At 38.0% G+C, this 22,675-nt stretch overlaps 1 protein-coding gene across 7 annotated transcripts in view; it reads left to right on the plus strand.

Moving 5' to 3' along the window:
* Nucleotides 1–22,675, plus strand: part of csmd3a (CUB and Sushi multiple domains 3a) — a 310,494-nt gene that overhangs the window by 265,722 nt on the left and 22,097 nt on the right. For all 7 annotated transcript variants that reach the window (XR_016145833.1, XM_089118090.1, XM_089118092.1 and 4 more), the window contains 4 exons: nt 2,009–2,191; nt 6,532–6,708; nt 10,817–10,996; nt 20,275–20,448. Coding sequence is in view for 6 of the 7 variants with exons in the window: in XM_089118090.1 (XP_088974216.1) it covers nt 2,009–2,191; nt 6,532–6,708; nt 10,817–10,996; nt 20,275–20,448 (714 nt within the window). In the remaining variant the exon portion in view is untranslated. The remainder of the gene's footprint in view (nt 1–2,008; nt 2,192–6,531; nt 6,709–10,816; nt 10,997–20,274; nt 20,449–22,675) is intronic.

A 22,675-nucleotide genomic window follows, 5' to 3' on the forward strand; every position in this document is an offset into this window, starting at 1 on the left:
GTGAGTGAGTGTGTCTGTGAGCGAGTGAGTGAGTATGTGAGTGAGTGAGTGATTGAGTGAGTGAGTGAGTATGTCTGTGAGTGAGTGTGTCTGTGAGCGAGTGAGTAAGTGAGTGAGTATGTGAGTGAGCGAGTGAGCGAGTGAGTGAGTTTTTCTGTGTGTGAGTGAGTATCTGCGTGCTTGTGTGTGTGTGTGTGTGTGTGTGTGACAGTTGCCCTACGGCTTGTTTCAGCCACTGCTTCCTCTGTTTCCTGAGTCTGGACTCCTGATTGTCCTCAAGCTGGTCGTTCGTGTAATTAAAAAGGATCTGATGTGTGTGTCGTCGACTGGCTCGATCTGGGACTCGATGTCTGCGCCGTCCAGATCGGTTCGATGAATATTTCACCATAATTATTAATGCTAATGGTTTCTGCTGGCGGCCGCTAGATGATAACTGATAGCCTGTTGTTCTCACACTGTCATTAGGAAGGTGTCGCATCTCACACACGCCTGCTAATGCTCTCCTCGCCAGGAGCAACATAGAAACGTGTCTTCAACATCTTCAGCTCTTCCTCTGGAGAGTTTCGCCTGTTTTTTTTGCTCTTCGAAATTGCAATATGTGTTTTCAAAAGGAATAATTCACACAAAAGTGAGAATTTCTCACCCTCAATGTTGTTCCAAACCCGTACATGAGTTTCTTTCTTGTGCGAAACACAAACGATGACTGACCCGGATGTCGAGAGCATAAAAAAGAACAAAAAACACCTTTATATGTGATACTGAAGCTGAAGCTTTTATACAAAGAGGGAAATGAGCAGTTTGTCACAGATCCAGCAATATTCATAGTGCTCGATCCCAAACTTATCCGAAAGATATTGGAAGATGTTTACAGTAATAAAAATATCGTCAATGTTTTTTTCTTTATATTGGCTGTCAGAGTTCATATCTCTACCTAATCATACAAGTAAGGTGAGCTAAAAAGATTTAGTTTTAGCTTTATTTTATGTCAAGCAATTCGGAAAATAAATTAATATCTACACACTGCACCTTTAAGACAAAACCACTGGATAAATATGTATCATTATATGATGGTTGTGTACAGGCACTGCCAACACACATTTCATCAACTTAAAGAGTGCATGTACCATTATACGACCCCTTTAAAATCCCCATCATGTTTTACAGTGTAAGCTCAACCCATGCGCAGAAAGTTGTGATTGACAGCTCCGAGGAAAGAGCGTTTCCGCAGGGGCAAATGAAGCCGATTCCACTCACATTTATGATGTCTCTAACACAGCACTGAGCAGATCTGTCAAAATATAATACGATTTCCACTTTCTTCGATCCATTGAATCCCGACGGCCACATCTGTGATTGACATTTACTTTTGAGTTTGAGTTTCGAAGGATGAGAAAAGAGACGTGAACTACAAATAAAATGTCTAGATTTCATGTGGATGTTTTGACATGGCTGGTGACTAGTCATATTTAATTCTAGTTAATTCATTTTTGTACCTACTGTAGAGTTAAAAAAATATATATATATTTAGTTTTTAGTTGAAAAATACGTTTCTGCTCATCAAGACTGCATTTAGTAGATCAAAACTACAGTAAAAATTGTTAAATATTTTTACATTGTAAAATATCAGTTTTCTACGTGAATATACAGTAACGTGTAATTTATTCCTGTGATTTTCAGCATCATTACTTCAGTCTTCAGTGTCACATGACCCTTCAGAAATCACTCTAATATGATGATCTGATGCTCAAGAAACATTTATGGTTATTATTTATGAAACATTCATGTATATAGTACAGTCAGGTGGCCATTATACCAAAGTGAGGCTGTTGAAGATGATTCTGGTTTATCATGTTGTAATAATATCAGCAGGTTCCACTTCCACTAACTCACTGTCACCGTTTCCCCCCTAGAAGAGACAAGCTTTTTGTTTCCATCCTTGCAGAAAAATGCATGTTCTCTCTTATCGGGTGGACTGAGGTTTGCAGAAGTGTGTGTTTGTGTTCCTCAGGCGATAAGCGAGGCGGCTGTGGGGATCCGGGAACACCGGCTCATGCCACACGAGAGGAGGGAAGCTTCCAGCAACATGCTAAAGTGCGCTTCACCTGCTCCACGGGACACACACTCTACGGCTCGGCCGAGCGCATCTGCTTCCCCAACGCCACGTGGTCGGGCCGGCAGCCCACCTGCAAACGTGAGGAGAAAACAAAAATCATCATTTACATTTATGCATTTTATGTCAAAAGCGATTTGCAAAGATTAAAGTAAAATATACAACTTTACACTCACTTCTTCTGGAGGTGCAGCAGGAGCTCGAATAGTACACCTAAAAATCGTTTGTTTTGTTGCTTAATTTGTTACGTATTGCATTTTCCTCTTGGTTCTGTTCGCTTTCACAAGGCAACCTTTGTGTTCACGCAAGTCACATGTGAGTACAACTGTCCTCCTATTGGTCAGCGTTTCCTCTGCGTCATCCGATGGTTGGTCGACACGTTCGCCCAATCAGCTTATTTTGGCTTTAACTTTTAAGAGACACACTACACGAATGTAGCCATAATTGCCACTGTTAAGTTATATATTACTCAGGATAATATAATATTAGGGCTGTCAAACGATTAATCGCGATTAATCGCATCCAAAATAAAAGTTTGTGTTTACATAATATATGTGGGTGCACTGTGTATAATTATTATATATATTTAAATACACACACATGCTTGTATATATTAAAGAAATATTTTCATGTATACTCTGTATATAGATTTGTATACAATTTATTTTATATATAAATATAAATATTTTATATATAAATAATATTTTTTTTCTTAAATATACATGCATGCATGTGTGTGTATTTATATATATATATATATATATATTAAGATTAAGATTCAACTTTATTGTCATTACACAAGTACAAGTACAAGGCAACGAAATGCAGTTTGGATCTAGCCAGAAGTGCAATAGCAGCAAGTGCAGGATATCAGTGCAGTGGTTCCATAAGTGCAGTACATGGATATGTACTGAATCAATATAGAGTGAATACTAATTAAAAACAATTATTTTCCAAATAAATTAGTTCTATGAATATAATATACAAATAACTATTATTGTAAGCAGAGTTTACAGCTAGATATGTACAGAATATTATATATTATATGCAGATAAATATCACTATCAACAGAATTTTTACAAATATGTACAAAAAATAATATACAGATAGTTATTACTATAAGCAACAGTGGATCAGTGAGGGTTAGAGTTCAGTAAAGAAACAGCTCTGGGGAAAAAGCTGTTCTTTAGTCTGCTGGTCCTGGTCCGGAGGCACCTGAAACGCCTACCGGAGGGCAGGAGAGAAAACAGTCTGTGGGCTGGGTGAGAGGAGTCCTTAAGGATGCCACGAGCTCGGTGCAGGCAGCGTTTCTTTTGGATGTGCTCGATGGCAGGTAGTGGAGTCCCAATGATGCGCTGGGCAGTTTTCACCACCCGCTGCAGTGCCTTGCGCTCTGCAACAGAGCAGCTCCCATACCACACTGTAACACAGTTGGTCAGAATACTTTCTATTGCACAGCGATAGAAGTTCACCAGGATAGTTGAGGAAAGCTGATTCTTCCTCAGTGTCCTCAAGAAGAAAAGGCGCTGGTGAGCCTTCTTGACAAGGCAGGAGGTGTTGGTTGTCCAAGACATATCCGCCGAGATGTGGATTCCTAAGAACTTGAAACTGGAGATACGCTCAACAGCCATTCCATTGATGTGGATGGTGTCGTGTGTGCCTCTTGACTTTTTTCTGAAGTCCACGATGAGCTCCTTCGTTTTGGTGGTGTTGAGGAGCAGGTTATTCTCAGTGCACCATGTGGCCAGGTGCTTGATCTCCTCCCTATAGGCAGTCTCATCGTTGTTGCTGATGAGACCAATCACCGTAGTGTCGTCTGCAAACTTGATGATGGAATTAGATTCGTACACAGGTTTGCAGTCGGAGGTGAAGAGGGAGTAGAGAAACGGGCTTAGCACACAGCCCTGTGGTACACCAGTGTTGAGTGTGATGAACGTGGAGCAGGTGGAGCCAGATCGAACATTCTGGGGTCTGTCGGTCAAAAAGTCCAAAATCCAGTTACACATGGAGGTGTTGATACCCAGGTCTCCGAGTTTGGCTATTAGCTTAGTTGGGATGACAGTGTTGAATGCTGAGCTGAAGTCAACAAACAACATGCGTGCATAGGTGTTCTTTTTGTCCAGATGTGTGAGCACAGAGTGCAGTGTCATGGAAATTGCATCCTCTGTGCTCCTATTGCTACGGTAGGCAAACTGATGTGAGTCCAATGTGGATGGTAGAGAGTCTTTTAGGTGTGCCAGGACCAGCCGCTCAAAGCACTTCATTACGATGGGTGTGAGTGCTACAGGGCGGTAGTCGTTAAGGCACTTCGGGTTGGAGTGTTTTGGCACTGGCACAATGGAAGTGCATTTAAAGCATGTTGGTACAGCTGCTTGGGCAAGAGACAGGTTGAAAATGTCTGTAAAAACCCCAGAGAGCTGCTCCGCACATGCCCTGAGTACGCGTCCAGGGATGTTGTCTGGTCCAGCAGCCTTGTGCACGCTGATCCTGCTCAGTGCATTGCAGACATCTGTGGAGGAGAGTGTGATTGGCGGGTGGTCTGCTGTAGATTTGAGCTTGGTGGCAGTTTCTCTGTTGTCTCTTTCAAAGCGAGCATAAAAGTAATTTAGCTCGTTCAGGAAGTTGGCATCCAGTTGGATGGTGGAGTGAATGGGTTTGTAGTCACTGATGGTCTTAATGCCCTGCCACATGCGTCGAGGGTCAGCGTTGGAAAGGTGACCCTCTATCTTAAGCTTGTAGCAGTGCTTGGCCTTTTTGATGGCCCTTTTCAGATTTGCTCTGGAAGTGCAAATCTGTATATATATATATATAATATATATATATATATATATGTATAAATATATATATATATATATATATATATATGTATATATATATACAAAATAATTATACACAGTGCACCCACATATGTTATGTAAACACAAACTTTTATTTTGGATGCGATTAATCGCGATTGATCGTTTGACAACAGCTCTATATTATATAATATTAATAATACATAAATATGTCCGTAGTGTGTGTGACGTCACCCGTAGTGTTTCTGAAGAGTGACGCTAACGCTAGCAGACAACGGCTTATAGTGATATCAGCAGCAATCCACCTGTCACTCAAGTGGCCACGCCCCTAATTATGGAGAACTTTAAGGCTTAATATAATTTAAACGGCTGAGTTATAAAAATATTCACCCCCCTCACAGTCGTCATGAAGGGCAAATTAGCGATATAGACCAAAACCACTTTTAGCTCCAAACTGTAAGCATGTTTTTTTCTGCCGTGAAGTTGGGCATTTTAACATGCGGGTCTATGGGAGTGAGTCTCTTCTGCAGCGCCTCTAGCGGCCAGTGGAGGAACTGCAGTTTAAGTCCGCTTGGTTTTAACACACTACTAGCTAACTCAACCAGGCCACGCCCCTTTATTCTATGCATGAATTATTTAAATGAGGAATATGGGTGTACACTGACAGTGATACGCATCAAACATCAGTGTCCTGTAATCTCCGGTAAACTCGACCTTGTTGCAGCAGAGCAAATGGCACAGGTGTTTTTCTTTTCCAGCTCTTTCCGCCTGACGTATTGTCCGTGTGGTCTCGGGGGTGACGGGTTATTGCTGGGCTATAAAACAGATTGTTAGTGTGCACGTCCCAGGAGGCGGAAATTTCTCAAGCTTGAATGTTTTCGCTACGCAGTTCTGGTCTAACAGCTTGTCTTGCATTAAATCCCATCATGCCACACTGTGATTTTCCAGGCTGAACAAACACCAACATCTCCCTGTGATTTAACCCTCTTGACCCGTGTGTGTGTGGAGAAAGCTCAAGGAAATCTATTAGATACAGTACATTCTTGGCTCGAATAATCAATTCAGGGTAGTCTAATTGATTTAATAAAGTGGCTGAGCTTGAGTGATTATTTTAGTGTTATTTATTCTGCATGAAAAAAGTTTCTAAAGTCCCTCCGGCTTGAGTTCTTCTCTATATCAGCGCCAGTGTTTCTGAACTCCTGAAACGCCTCTATTGTAGTCTCACAATATTCCTCATTATAATAATTAATGCACAGAATAAAGGGGCGGAGCCTGGTTGAGTTCGTTAGTAGTGTGTTAAACTGGTGGTTATGGAAAGGGGCTGGGCATTTCCCAGACACACTCAAAGCGCTCGACCAATCAGAACACACTGCTCCAGCCGACCAATCAGAGCACAGTGTGCTTTCAGAAGGAGGGGCTTCATAGAGACAGGAAGTAAACAGGGTTGTGTTTCCTGAAAGTATGGTTCCAATGAACATTGGAGGGAAATTTGAAAATGAATTTTGAGCGACACATACATTTTAGATACTTTGGTCAGAACAAATCGAAATTGTAATTTTCTGTGTGTATGTGGATTGTGAAAGCACTGTACAAATACATGTGAATTGAATGTTTTCCATTCTACAGCTGTTCAGTGTGGGAATCCTGGGACTCCGGCTAACGGACAGATCTTGCGTGTTCATGGCACTAGTTTCTCTCACTCCATCATCTACTCGTGTGTGGAAGGATACCGTCTCTCCGGTTCTCCATCTCGGCAGTGCCTGGCCAACGGGACCTGGTCTGGCGCCGAGCCCAACTGCACCCGTAAGAGTTCAATCCTCCTCAATCTGCTCTTTTTTCTGTGTTTCCTCTCTCTAAAAAACCCTGGGTTGTTTTCAGCTCAAGAGCTGGGTAAATATAGGACAGAACACATGTTTGGTTAATTTTACCCAGAAAATTGGGTTGTTTATTTAACCCAGAATAATGGGTTGATTTAACCCAGCATAGTTGATTCTTACTATAATACTGGCTAATTATTTTTTACTTCATACATGAATTAACGTCTACAGATTAACTTAAATCCTCTAAAGATCTGGCTAACACAAAAATTACCCAAACACTGGGTTGTTACGTCTGACCCAGGATCTGGGTAACACAAAAACTACCCAAACACTGGGTTGTTACGTCTGACCCAGGATCTGGGTTACACAAAATCTACCCAAACACTGGGTTGTTATATCTGACCCAGGATCTGGGTTACACAAAAACTACCCAAACATTGGGTTGTTACGTCTGACCCAGGATCTGGGTTACACAAAATCTACCCAAACACTGGGTTGTTATATCTGACCCAGGATCTGGGTTACACAAAAACTACCCAAACACTGGGTTGTTACGTCTGACCAGGATCTGGGTTACATAAAAACTACCCAAACATTGGGTTGTTACGTCTGACCCAGGATCTGGGTAACACAAAAACTACCCAAACACTGGGTTGTTACGTCTGACCCAGGATCTGGGTTACACAAAATCTACCCAAACACTGGGTTGTTATATCTGACCCAGGATCTGGGTAACACAAAAACTACCCAAACACTGGGTTGTTATATCTGACCCAGGATCTGGGTTACACAAAAACTACCCAAACATTGGGTTGTTACGTCTGACCCAGGATCTGGGTTACACAAAAACGACCCGAACACTGGGTTGTTATATCTGACCCAGGATCTGGGTTACACAAAAACTACCCAAACACTGGGTTGTTATATCTGACCCAGGATCTGGGTTACACAAAAACTACCCAAACATTGGGTTGTTACGTCTGACCCAGGATCTGGGTTACACAAAAACGACCCGAACACTGGGTTGTTATATCTGACCCAGGATCTGGGTTACACAAAAACTACCCAAACACTGGGTTGTTATATCTGACCCAGGATCTGGGTTACACAAAAACTACCCAAACACTGGGTTGTTATATCTGACCCAGGATCTGGGTTACACAAAAACTACCCAAACACTGGGTTGTTATATCTGACCCAGGATCTGGGTTACATAAAAACTACCCAAACATTGGGTTGTTACGTCTGACCCAGGATCTGGGTTACACAAAAACTACCCAAACACTGGGTTGTTATATCTGACCCAGGATCTGGGTTACACAAAAACTACCCAAACACTGGGTTGTTATATCTGACCCAGGATCTGGGTTACATAAAAACTACCCAAACATTGGGTTGTTACGTCTGACCCAGGATCTGGGTTACACAAAAACTACCCAAACACTGGGTTGTTATATCTGACCCAGGATCTGGGTAACACAAAAACTACCCAAACACTGGGTTGTTATATCTGACCCAGGATCTGGGTTACACAAAAACTACCCAAACACTGGGTTGTGATGTCTGACCCAGGATCTGGTTTACACAAAAACTGCCCAAACACTGGGTTGTTATATCTGACCCAGGATCTGGGTTACACAAAAACTACCCAAACACTGGGTTGTTATATCTGACCCAGGATCTGGGTTACACAAAAACTACCCAAACACTGGGTTGTTATATCTGACCCAGGATCTGGGTTACTCAAAAACTACCCAAACACTGGGTTGTTATATCTGACCCAGGATCTGGGTTACACAAAAACTACCCAAACACTGGGTTGTGATGTCTGACCCAGGATCTGGTTTACACAAAAACTGCCCAAACACTGGGTTGTTATATGTGACCCATGAGCTGGCTTACACAAAAACTACCCAAACACTGGGTTGTTATATCTGACCCAGGATCTGGGTTACAAAAAAACTACCCAAACACTGGGTTGTTATATCTGACCCAGGATCTGGGTTACACAAAAACTACCCAAACACTGGGTTGTTATATCTGACCCAGGATCTGGGTTACAAAAAAACTACCCAAACACTGGGTTGTTATATCTGACCCAGGATCTGGGTTACACAAAAACTACCCAAACACTGGGTTGTTATATCTGACCCATGAGCTGGCTTACACAAAAATTACCCAAACACTGGGTTGTTATATCTGACCCAGGATCTGGGTTACACAAAAACTACCCAAACACTGGGTTGTTATATCTGACCCAGGAGCTGCGTTACACAAAAACTACCCAAACACTGAAAAAATATCCCCAAAATATTACCCAAAAGGCTTAAGCCAGGATTTGGGTAAAAAATATTTTTTCGCGTGTTGGTCAATGTTGGAAAAGCTGTAACAATAGGCTGTCCATTTGTAATTAGCCAAACGCAGTGATGCTGTTGCTCAGACCTCATGAGAAATCTCTTTAATGCAGCCAGATTTATTAGCGCCGCTGTATAAGTAATAGCAGGATGAGCCGACAGGCCGAATCGATCTCTCACTGATGTGTAATGGGAGATTGATGTCGGGGTAGCGGGGAATAATGAGCGGGGGAGTGCAGGAATTACTCTTTGTTGATTCGACATGATAAACTGTGGATGTTAAAGGTGAAGTCAGTGTTTCAGAATGGCACAAATGATCAATGTTTTCAGACACGCCCCCCGCCTGACATTGATTGGTCCAACAGGAAGCCCCGCCCCTAATGCTCTGCATTCACATGCATTTTAAAAGTTTCATTTCAGTCAGAACAAAGCGAGAATTTGTCATTTTGAAATGTCATTTAATAGTTAACGTTATAGTTTGACATGTCAGATTTCTGCACTCAAAAACATCAGTTTAACTATTTTTAAGGGTTAACTACTACAACTGAAACTTAAAAATATTTAAAAAAAATTATTGAAAAAAATGAATTACTTAAAATTACTTTTTAACTTTAATTACTTAAAATAAGTGTTAATTGAAATAAAACTGAAACTTAGTTTATTCAGCATTACTCATTTTCTTTTAGTTTAACTTGAGGTAACTAAAACTAAAACTGAAAAATATTGTATAGATCATATAATTAAAAAACTATTAAAAATGTCAAAAACACAACAAATTGATAACAAATTAAACTGAAAATGGGAAATAAAAAAGTAAAAACAATAAAACATTTAATATTAAAAACTATAATAGTTTTTCAGTGATAAAATAACACTGATATTTGCATGTGTTTGATTTGATTGTATTTTTATATTTTTTCAAATAAATCCGTTTAATTTGAAAACAATTCAGTTTATTCAGATAAAAAGTTTGAATGTGGTTCAAATATGACCAAGTTTCATTTTAAAATGTGCATCACATTTCATAAGTTTATTAGTGTAGTTACTCTGTTAAAACTGTATAATCAGAATTTTAAATGTGATTCAAATTCATATATTTTTTTTATTAAGCCTTTTTAAAACAGATTATCCAATCATGTCAGCTTTATTTCTATAGCGCTTCATATGATGGAACATTTTCAAAGCACCTTCGCAATAATAAACAGGAAAATAACATTGTTAATGATGCAGACTTCAGCAAATATGACGTACATATTAATGCATATTATTTATGCACGTTTCATCTGTGCATGTTATTTATATTTTGAAAATGTTATATGGTTGCTAGGGTGTTTTACATTTTAATATGATGATTTGATGCTCAACAAACATTTATGATTATTATCAATGTTGGAAAAACTTGGAAAACGTGATATATTTTGTTTCTCAGTAATCTTTGATAAAAATATCAATTTAATGCACCCTTGCTTTTTTTTAATCATACCGACCCGAAACCTTTGTGTGTGTGAGTCTGTGATCACGAGCAATAGTTTGAGATTCTTCCTAATGTTATGATCTAGAACTGATTGTTTACTGCTTAATATTATTGCAGTTCGGTAATGCTTTGCCATTACGACTGCGAGCGTTAGCGTCGAGCCCGAGGCTTAGTTATATTTCCCCTGGAGACAGTGTCATGATGTGGTGTATGATGTTGTGTGTGTATAATGATTAATGATGTTGTGTGTGTGTGTGTGACAGTGATCAGCTGTGGGGATCCAGGCGTTCCTGCCAATGGTCTGAGGTTCGGCGAGGACTTCACCGTTGGACAGAACGTGACGTATTCCTGCCAGCCCGGGTTCCTGATGGAGAACGGGAGTGTGTTTATCCGGACCTGCACACTCAACGGCACCTGGAGCGCCACATTACCCTCGTGCCGAGGTACAGATTATCTTCCAGACTCACTTTTCTGCAGGAATTGCTCAGGCGTCGAGGGCCACACACACAGATGTTGCTCTGACGATGCCAAGATGCTTTGGGTTGTAAACGGGCAGTTGTTTCATCAGAGATCATAAGAGTTTCAGTGAGAACCATGTCAAGAGAGAGAGAGAGAGAGAGAGAGAGAGAGAGATGAATATTTGGCAACCCTTCTCTCTTGCAGGAATGGGTAATGACTTTGTCCATATACATGGATTACTGAGATGATCTAAATAGACAATCGCTCGGATTCTGGCTGCTAATGTTATTAGGCATTATTTACTTGTTATTAGGCGTTATTTAGTCATTATTAGGTGTTGTTTAGCTGTTATTAGGTGTTAATTATCTGTCATTAGGGCGTTATTAGGCTTTATTGAGCTGTCATTAGGGTGTTATTTAGCCATTATTAGGTGTTGTTTAGCTGTTATTAGGCATTATTGAGCTATTATTAGGTGGTGTTTTGCCGTTATTATGCGTTATTTAGCCATTATTAGGCATTATTTTCTTGTTATTAGTCATTATTTAGCTGTTATTAGGTGTTATTTAGCCGTTATTTGGCCGTTATTAGGCATTATTTACTTGTTATTAGGCATTATTTAGCCGTTATTTGGCGTTATTTACTTGTTATTAGGCGTTATTTAGCCGTTATTAGGTGTTGTTTAGCTGTTATTAGCTGTTATTAGCTGTTTTGCCGTTATTAGGCGTTATTTAGCCGTTATTAGGCGTAATTTACTTGTTAATTGGCGTTATTTAGCTGTTATTAGGCGTTATTTAGTCATTATTAGGTGTTGTTTAGCTGTTATTAGGTGTTAATTATCTGTCATTAGGGCGTTATTAGCCTTTCTTGAGCTGTCATTAGGGTGTTATTTAGCCATTATTAGGTGTTGTTTAGCTGTTATTAGGCATTATTGAGCTATTATTAGGTGGTGTTTTGCCGTTATTATGCATTATTTAGCCATTATTAGGCATTATTTTCTTGTTATTAGTCATTATTTAGCTGTTATTAGGTGTTATTTAGCCGTTATTTAGCCGTTATTAGGCATTATTTACTTGTTATTAGGCATTATTTAGCCGTTATTTGGCGTTATTTACTTGTTATTAGGCGTTATTTAGCCGTTATTAGGTGTTGTTTAGCTGTTATCAGCTGTTATTAGCTGTTTGCCGTTATTAGGCGTTATTAGGCGTAAATAAAATTTAGCCGTTATTAGGCGTAATTTACTTGTTATTAGGCGTTATTTAGCCGTTATTAGGCGTTATTTAGCCGTTATTAGGCATAATTTACTTGTTATTAGGCGTTATTTAGCCGGTATTAGGTGTTGTTTAGCTGTTATTAGCTGTTAATTATCTGTCATTAGGGCGTTATTTAGCTGTTATTAGGCGTTATTTAGCTGTCATTAGGGCATTATTTAGCCGTTATTAGGTGTTGTTTCGCTGTTATTAGGAGTTATTGAGACATTATTAGGTGCTGTTTTGCTGTTATTATGCGTTATTTAGCCGTTATTAGACATTATTTACTTGTTATTAGGCATTATTTAGCCGTTATTTGGCGTTATTTACTTGTTATTAGGCGTTATTTAGCCGTTATTATGTGTTGTTTAGCTGTTATTAGCTGTTATAAGCTGTTTTGCCATTATTAGGCGTTATTTAGCCGTTATTAGGCGTAATTTACTTGTTATTAGGCGTTATTTAGCCGTTATTAGGCGTTATTTAGCCGTTATAAGGCATAATTTACTTGTTATTAGGCGTTATTTAGCCGTTATTAGGTGTTGTTTAGCTGTTATTAGCTGTTAATTATCTGTCATTAGGACGTTATTTAGCTGTTATTAGGCGTTATTTAGCCGTTATTAGGCATAATTTACTTGTTATTAGGCGCTATTTAGCCGTTATTAGGTGTTGTTTAGCTGTTATTAGCTGTTAATTATCTGTCATTAGGGCATTATTTAGCTGTTATTAGGTGTTGTTTCGCTGTTATTAGGAGTTATTGAGACATTATTAGGTGCTGTTTTGCTGTTATTATGCGTTATTTAGCCATTATTATGCATTATTTACTTGTTATTAGGCGTTATTTAGCCGTTATTAGGCGTTATTTACTTGTTAGTAGGCGTCATTTAGCTGTTATTTGGCGTTATTTACTTGTTATTAGGAGTTTTTTAGCCGTTATTAGGCGTTATTTAGCCGTTGTTAGGCGTTATTTAGCCGTTATTAGGCGTTATTTACTTGTTAGTAGGAGTCATTTAGCTTTTATTCGGCGTTATTTACTTGTTATTAGGAGTTTTTTAGCCGTTATTAGGCGTTATTTACTTGTTATTAGGCGTAATTTAGCTGTTATTTGGCGTTATTTACTTGTTATTAGGAGTTATTTAGCTGTTATTATGCGTTATTTAGCCGTTATTAGGCCTTAGAGAATAGAATTGAAGATTATTTATTGAGCATGGTAAAGATATGAGTTAAGTATTGATCTGAAGATTTGTAGGTTGTTGATGGCATGAAGATTGAGGGTCTACAACACTAACTCAGTGAGGTGTTGAGATCCGTGACGAACTTTATAAACTAAGACTAATATTTGAAACTAGCTGCGATTGACCACAGGAAGCCAGTGAAGCCGATGAAGGATGGGGTGAAATGTGCAGATTCGTTTGTTCTATGTCAGAAAAGGACATGGCATGGACAAGATGGTAGTTCTTTCAAGACTCCTACATTTAGTTTTGAGAACTCTAAGCTCAGGAGTGAACCCAGCAGAAGAAGAGGTAGACAGGACAATAATGGAGCAAGATCATCCAAGACATTACTAATAGATGTATCATAGGTTGAAACTTATCTCGGCAGGAGATTGAGTGAGATGGCAGAGACAGCAATCACAGCAGTTTTAGATGAGACATGCTAGGTTTAGTTTTTGCTTCTACAAGGGGAAGTGAGAAGTCAAAGACAATTAGTTTATGATCCGAGACGCCCAGATTATGACCCTGAACATGCACGTGTCAACACAAACAGTATAGACGCATGTATTGTGGAATCTGTAAAACTCTGTTTGGTTGGCTCACTCTTGTGTATTTCACAGGTCATTTAATGACTGGAGCCGTTCCACAGGTTTCTGCTTTATGATATGCGTCATTTCTGTCTAGCGCTCTCCTTTCAGACGTTATGCATTTGTTTTTTGATGTAATATCAGATTTTCTGTGCCGGCCCACATGCTCACATCCGTTTCCTAAGCACTGAGGAGAAGCTGTCCTCCCGCCGGCGCTCTCATTAGCACTGAAACACTAGTGACAGATGCAGCTCGGACTGTTGGTGTTTCGTGTTCTGTCGTTGATGTATGTGATTATCATTAATATCCAGACCTGTTTTGCCACATTCAACACCGTCTTGTTTGCTAAAGAAATCTGCAGTACGTGAAAATGGCGGCCATTAAAATTGTGAGAACAAACAGAGCGAGAGCAAAGAGATCCTGCAGAGAAACATCAGTGTTGTGTCCTAATAGAGCATAATGCTGAGTCATTATAAAGCCATTTCTGTCCGGCGTGGACGGATCGCAGCCGCGAGTGATCTGTGACCTCAGGAGAACCTCTCGCCCATCTCTCTCTCTCTCTCGCTCTCCATCCGTCATGTGCAGTGTGTGAGATTAGCATGTGCACACACACACACACACACAGGAGTATCAGTCACTGGTTTGAAAAGTTATAAACAACAAAGTAACAACTAATCCTAACACAAGTTTGGGATAATGGACATCCAGACGGTTGTTATTTCAGAATAAACCCCTTCAGGTGTGTGTGTGTGTGTGTGTATGTGTGTGTGTGTGTGTGTGTGTGTGTGTGTGTAACCTGACAAGACACCTTCATAACCACAACAGGACACATGAATACTGTAAAAAATATTTTCAAGATTTGTTATCACAACATATTTTCTTTTGTCAAATCAACTTAAAATTTTAAGGCAACCAGGTTACTTACTTTTTTAAGTTAAACCATCAATATTGTTTTACAGTGTATTTTCTTTTGTCAAATCAACTTTATTTAGTTGAGATAACTTATTATTTTAAGTTTCTGATTATTAAATTAATCTCCTTCATTGTATTAACTCACTTTTTCCAGTTCAATCAACTTAAAATTTTAAGGCAACCAGGCTACTTACTTTATTAAGTTAAACCAACAATATTTTTTACAGTGTAGTAATCACAACATTTTGTCTTTTGTTAAATCAACTTAAATAATTTGTTTAGTTCAGATAACATATAATTTTGTGTTTCTGATGATTAAATCATTCTCCTTCATTGTATTAACTCACTTTTTCCAGTTTAATCAACTTCAAATTTTAAGGCAATCCAGGTTACTTACTGTTTAAGTTAAACCAACAATATTTTTTACAGTGTATAGCAATCACAACATATTTTCTTTTGTCAAATTAACTTTATAATAATTTATTTAGTTGAGATAACTTATTATTTTGTGTTTCTGATGATTAAATCATTCTCCTTCATTGTATTAACTCACTTTTTCAATCAACTTAAAATTTTAAGGGAACCAGATTACTTACTTTTTTTAAGTTAAACCATTAATATTTTTTTACAGTGTAGTATGTTTATGACAAGTGTCATTCGCTCAATAATGACATTTTTTTATGTAAATATTACATTGTTTGAGATGTCTTGGTAATGACAACATAAATTGTCATAAATATGTCAGATTAATTATTAGGTCATGATCCTGTCAGACGTTGTTCTGTAGTTTTGAGATGTGCTGTTATTTTCGGCACGAGTGAACAACACGACGAGCGTTTGCTGGAGTTCGTTGGGAAAAGATTTGGAAGTGTTTTCAAAAAAGCTTGACCGGGAATAAAGGTTGTGTTTTTGATAAAAGGCTTTATACTTTATACCTCTGGGTCAGTCGTTCAAATGAGCTGTGGTGGTGTGTGTGTGTGTGTGTGTGTGTGTGTGTCTGTCATACACACTGAACGCCTCAGGGACCCGCTTGAGTGATTGGCCTTATACGTGCAACACATGCTGAGCAACTGCACAACACACACACACACACACACACAAACATGTCCTGTAGAGCACAGGACACACCAGAGAAGCCCCGCCCCAAACTGACGCCATTGGCTGAGCCGGGACTTGTTGTGATTTTGGGCCAATGAGGCTGAGTGACAGTCGTGGTTATGTAGAGCCATATTTCTGCAATATAGAAAACATGTCCGGAATCACAGAATCCAGTCATCAAAAATGCTATTTACTGTATAACTGTATTGTACTGTTATTATTAACGCAGAATTGTACATGTTTTGATGAATTAATAAAAAGCCCGTCAGTACAGTCTCAAATCACGATATAGACTAGTGTCTGTGAATATTAATCCGCAAAAAGACTATTTAAATATGAACGCGATGAATTTAAATATATAGACTAATAAATTGTTCATTTATGAATTCAATTAGTTCGACATGTTTTTTTGTATATTAAGTTGTATTAAACCATTAAAATGAATTTGGTTAAAACGGAACGAAATTTGACTGTCATTTGACTTCCCTAAACGTAAACTTTTAATAAATTGCTGTTGAATTGTATAAGGTTCAGGATTTCAGTTAGACATGCTTTTGGGTGATTTAACCATTAAAATTAAAATTAATAAAAAACAATAAAAAATGAATTTTTGGGAAAAAAACTGGGGGGAAAATAAAACCGATTTCATAGGGCTATGACTATGATAATAATAATAAGTAATTTCTTTCATTTAAAGCAGAATATAAGTTTTGATCTCTCAAACTGGCTCCTTTAAAGCTGTTTTGTATGTGAACTGTTCCTCTCGATCCCGGCTGAGCTGCTAACCGAACAGGCTTGTTGCTTTAATAAGTTAGAGGTTGCATGAATCTTTTTAATTGCAGCGGATTTAACATTCAACACCCCGCGGAGAGACGGCAACTCTTAGGATCTCAGTTTTTAACCTTGTTAGCTTCCATGTCTCATTAAACTCGGCCCCTGAGCCATGAGATTCACACACCCTCATCATCCTCTTCATCATGCTCGTGTCTCCACACACCTCACAAGCTGATTTATTATACATTATACATCCTCCATCTTATGCATGAAGGCTTTCAATCATCCCGCTCACTGTGGAAAGTCAGCTGAACTCTGCAGAGCTTTGCTGTGGACTGAGATCGGGTACGTTGTGTTGTGCAACATTAACAATTAAAATGTAATATTAAAAAGGAACTTTAATATTATATATTGTATCATGTTATATATAATATTATATCAATTAAGCAGCAAGTTTTAGGCTACAGCAGCCGTGATGTTTTCCAGAAGCTGCATCTCAAATTGGTATTTCAATATATTTACAGACTAAATTTTGGTACTAACATTCTTCAAAATATTTTCCTGTATGTTACGTAAAAGTCGTACAGGATTGAAACGACATAAATTGATTAGTCAGTGAGTCATTCATTCATTTGATTCGTTCAAACGACTGATTCATCAAGTAAATGACTCTCTTAATGAATGATTCATTGAGTCATTCATTCATTCGATTCGTTCAAACGACTGATTCATCAAGTAAATTACTCTCTTAATGAATGAGGCATTGATTCGTTCAAACGGCTGATTCATCAAGTAAATGACTCTCTTAATGAATGAGGCATTGAGTCATTCATTCGATTCGTTCAAACAGCTCATTCATTCATGAGGAATAAAGTAAATGGCTCTCTTAATGAATGAGTCATTGAGTCATTCATTCGATTCGTTCAAACGGTTGATTCATTTTATGAGGAATCAAGTAAATGACTCTTTTAATGAATGAGTCATTGAGTCATTCATTTGATTCGTTCATACGGCTGATTCATTCATGAGGAATAACAAGACAGCATTGTGTCAAATATAACACAACTTTAACTTCTTCTTTATTGAATTTTGTGGAAAATCAGTATCACATTTGCTCTCAAGTTGTTCGGGACAAAAACAGCACTTGAGTGATATTGAGAGAGAGAGAGACTCATACAGGGGCTTTTGTGCCCTGAAACCTTGTCTCAGACTCGAGAACAAATCTTCCTTCACACCAAAACATATTTTTATAATGTCCTTTTGTGTTGACGATAAAACCGTGTTTGAGCTTGAGTAAATAGTCGGAACTGTCCCTTTAATAAAAGCTGTTCAGTGTGATGAACTAATGGAAACATCATTGACCTTCGAGCGTAGTTTGTTAGTTTTGCATGGCTGGATTTGCGCATTTACAGTGTGAGCCGTGACTCTTGCACATCTCCTTTATTAGCAGGTTTTATTAAAGCGTTTGCTCTCCCGAACATCTCCTCATGGATTCCCGCGCGCGCGCGAGCCCCAGCTGCTCTCCCACACACACACACACACGCGCGCGCGCGCGCGCTTCCATCTGCTCCCGCGTCTGCTTATAGCAGCTCCAGATTTGCAATTTAAAAATCTTTTGATTGATTTCTCCGACTTCTGTTGATTCTCCCAGTGCAGGGAATCCTGGTAAGTGTTCAGGAAAGAAACATTTGCATGGATTTACCTCTCGCTCCTCCAGACACAAAACACCAGCGAAGCCTCATTAAAGTTCAAATGAAGATAATTATGCAACAACAGCTGAACACCCCTCATAGTCGAGCCCTTTCACACAGAGATACGGAAAACACACGGATAACGCCTGTAAACCCTGTGTTTTAGCGCGTCATGACTCACGCTTGATCCCGATGATGTCTGAATACAGTGTGTGTGCTTTATTGTGGGATGCTGAAGAGGATTGTGGTCCCTCAAGGCAGAAAATGACAGAAAAGCCTCCCTTTCTTCATCGATGGGCTTTCCTAGACTGTCTACTAAATATTAAAGCTTTGCCAGAGGACAGGACAGCCTGAAAATACAGATCAGAGTCAAACACACCTGGAAGTTCAGTTGTGTTTCTCCTCCTGTGATGTGGAGTGTGTGTGTCGGGACTTGTTTCATTTACACTTCAGGTAGAAAACTTTAAGTCTCTTCTGCTCACCAAGGTTGTGTTTATTTGATCAGAAATACAGTAAAAATTGTGAAATATTATTATGATTTAAAAAATAGGTTTTCTACGTGAATATACAGTAAAGTGTAATTTACTCCTGTGATTTTCAGCATCATTACTCCAGTCTTCAGTGTCACATGATCCTTCAGAAATCACACTAATATGATGATGATCTAGAAACATTTATGATTATTATTATCAATGTTGAAAACTGCTTCAGATTTTTATTGAAATTGTGATAACTAACATTTGGGGTATGAGATTTATATAATAATTATTAAATAATAATAATAAAACAAATTGTGTTTTTTAAATTAAATTTTAAAATTAAAACGCATATATATGTATCAGTTAATTGTATATTATAAATATATATTCATATCTTAATTAATCAGCAAATCAGTGATTTCTGAAGGGTCATGTGACTCTGAAGACTGGAGTAATGATGCTGAAAATCACAGGAATAAATTACACTTTACTGTATATTCACATAGAAAACAGATATTTTACATTGTAACAATATTTCACAATTTTTACTGTATTTTTGCTCAAATAAACTCAGCCTTGGTGAGCAGAAGAGACAAAAAATCGTACAAAATTCTATTGTAATTTGCAGATTGTTTTCTATTTCGCTCAATTTGCATAATTAATATAAAAATATGTGATAAATGAGTTTGAGTTTTGATGTGGGACGGCGAGCAGCTGTAAAAACCAACATGTGTTCGAACTCTCGAGTGTTTGACAGATATTCAGATATAAGATGCCAAACATCATGTTAATATATTGCATGAGGGTATTAATGAAGTGAATATGAATGAATTGAAATCCTGCTCGGTGGGAGCAAACGACACAATGTTATCTGAATGTAGACGTGGTGAGATAGATGAGGTTATGTATTACATAAAGATTTACTAATAAGTATTTCTCTTGTGCTCATTGGAAATGTGTGTTTTGTCTGTATAATTGTTTTAGTAAATGAAGCTTAAAAGCCTATACAAGTGGCATTTACAGTGTGACAACATGCCCCCGACTAGTAAAGGTCAATCAATGATCTGCATACTGGGCAATATCAGTCATGTGACAGAGCATTAAACTGATCAAAAGTGACAGCACAGACATTCATAATGTTACAAGAGATTATATTTGCTGTTGTTTTGAACTTTCTACTCATCAAGAATCCTGAAAATGATACGTGTTGCATTGAGTGTTGTGTAAGTAAAGATGTGTTGTAATGCTCTGTCCTCCGTCCAGCGGTGTCGTGCGCGGCTCCTCCCAGCGTCCCGTACGGAGAGGTGGAGGGCTCGGAGTTTGCGTGGGGCACGAGCGTGAGCTACAGGTGCATGATGGGATACGAGCTGTCCTTCCCCGCCGTCCTCACGTGTGTGTCCGACGGATCCTGGAGCGGAGAGATTCCTCTGTGTCTGCGTGAGTATCTAATATTTGCATAATTTACTTTTCAAACTTTTTTATGCATTAATAAACACATTAATATTCATATAATTATATTTATTAAAATCATAAATGCCTGCAGCCATTATTAGGACACCTGAAGGGCTCAGTGACTGCTGTTTTAATGTGTGATCACGTCACAGAAACACCACGTGATGAAGTCTAGGTTTACATTTATACATTTATAATGTCCTCAATATTCAAGATAAGGGGCAAAAATACCACTTTGCTCTATTTGACCAATGAAAATCGTTAAATCAAACACACAGGACTGTTTTGCGTCTCTGAGCGACACGGTCGGTGTTTCATAGCTAAATGAACGAATCGGTTGAATGAATGATTCAGTGACTCATTAAGAGAGTCCTGAATGAATGAATCAGTCGTTTGAAACTCAACGACTCGCTCATTAGCAGTGGCTTGCTGCCTCCTACTGGCGGTTTCAATTTTAAATATTAATACTCAACGTTTTATGTAATATCAGAACATTATTTCTGCATGCGAAGCTGCACAACACATTACAGTCTGTGTTAACGCACGTGAACGGATCTTCAGACGCGGCTTCGGTGTTTCCTCTGATGAGTTTGGATGGCTACACCCCTATTGGGTCTCATGTTTATTTAATTTATTGATTAAATGTTCAAAATAGTTATCAATAACTATTGTTATTGTCCCTACTGCACATATGGATATGCTGAGAATATGAAAATGCATGTCATATAAGAGCAGTTCACAAACCCTTAATGTGATGTCCCCTAGCATGATAACCCTTTAAATCAAAATTATGAATTAAAAACTCTAATCTATTATTTTAAAGTTGTAATTATGACTTAAAATGTCCAAACTATTACTTGAAAATTGAAATGAGCAAAATTATGAGAATAAAATGATGAGATAAAATGACCAAATTATGACTTAAAGGTCGGAATGAATTAAAAAAGTTTAAATTGACCAATTGAAATTATGACTTACAAAGTTGATGATATGAGTAAAATATTCAAAATGATGAAACTATGAGATCTTTTTTTTTAATTATGCCTTAAAAAGTACAATTTATGACTTAAAATTTTGAAATTGAGTCTTCAAAATCAAAATGATGAGATTAAAAAATCTAAATTATGACATTCTACATCGAAATGAGGATTTTTAGGAAACTTTAAAAAAAAAATAATTTAATCCTTAAAAAGTTGAAATTGACAAAAGTCAAAATTATGATATTAAAAAAACGAAATTATGACTTAACTCAAAACTTACAGCATGTCAATTTTGAGTTTTTATCTTAGTACTTAAGCCCTAATTTTGACTTTTTATGTCATAATTTCAACCTATTATTATTTTCTTATGTGGAAGACATGATGAGAACATTAATATCAGATGATTATCAGAACAAAACTCATCAGCAACAGGAACTGGTTTGATTGGGAATGTTGTTCAGCTGTTATTTGTGGGAGCGTTTTGCATCGTGTCGTTCATAAACGCACAAGTGTCTGCTTTTCTTCATCCATAACCAACAATCCTCTGTGACCCATAAAGGAAAGCAATCTCCTCCTGCAGAGAGTGTAATTAGCATTTCATTTTCTGACGACGTCATGCCATTTCTCTCCATTCAGACGCAGACATCCATACATTAATGCTTTCGCTGCATTCAGAAATCTCCATTAATCCCAGTTCATGAAGATTTAATTGCAAACATGCTATTTTACGTTAAACAACTCATTCATTTCCTCCTCATTAACAGCCACAAACTTTCCAAATGTGCGTTTGAGGGCAGGATTATCCGTGTTCCCGTGTAATGCTGGATCAACTTCAGAGATCCGCAGCCAGATATTCGAAATATTCAGTTTTAGTGCTGATAAGGCATGAATCATAATTCATTCTTGCAGGAGTCGGCCAGTGCTATAGAAGATTAGATCGACGTGCGCGATTAGACACTCGTCTTGTTTCCAGGAACGAAATAGGGTGGAAAATAAGACTTTTATTCGGCGTTTCAACAAATAAAGTGCAACTTATATTCATTTTTTGAAAGATGTCTATTATTGTATTATTCCATGATTTTTGTAATTTTTCTGTGTTAAATATTTAATTTAATATTTTCATTTTTAAGATTTAGCATAAATTAAGCTGAGGTGGTCAAACTAAATATTATATATATTTTTGTTTATTTTAAGGACCTTTCTACAACCCTTATTTTTGTAAATATTTTCAT

The sequence above is a fragment of the Pimephales promelas genome, chromosome 12, assembly GCF_988280905.1.
Source record: "Pimephales promelas chromosome 12, fPimPro1.hap1.1, whole genome shotgun sequence".
In the NCBI taxonomy this organism is placed as follows: domain Eukaryota; kingdom Metazoa; phylum Chordata; class Actinopteri; order Cypriniformes; family Leuciscidae; genus Pimephales; species Pimephales promelas.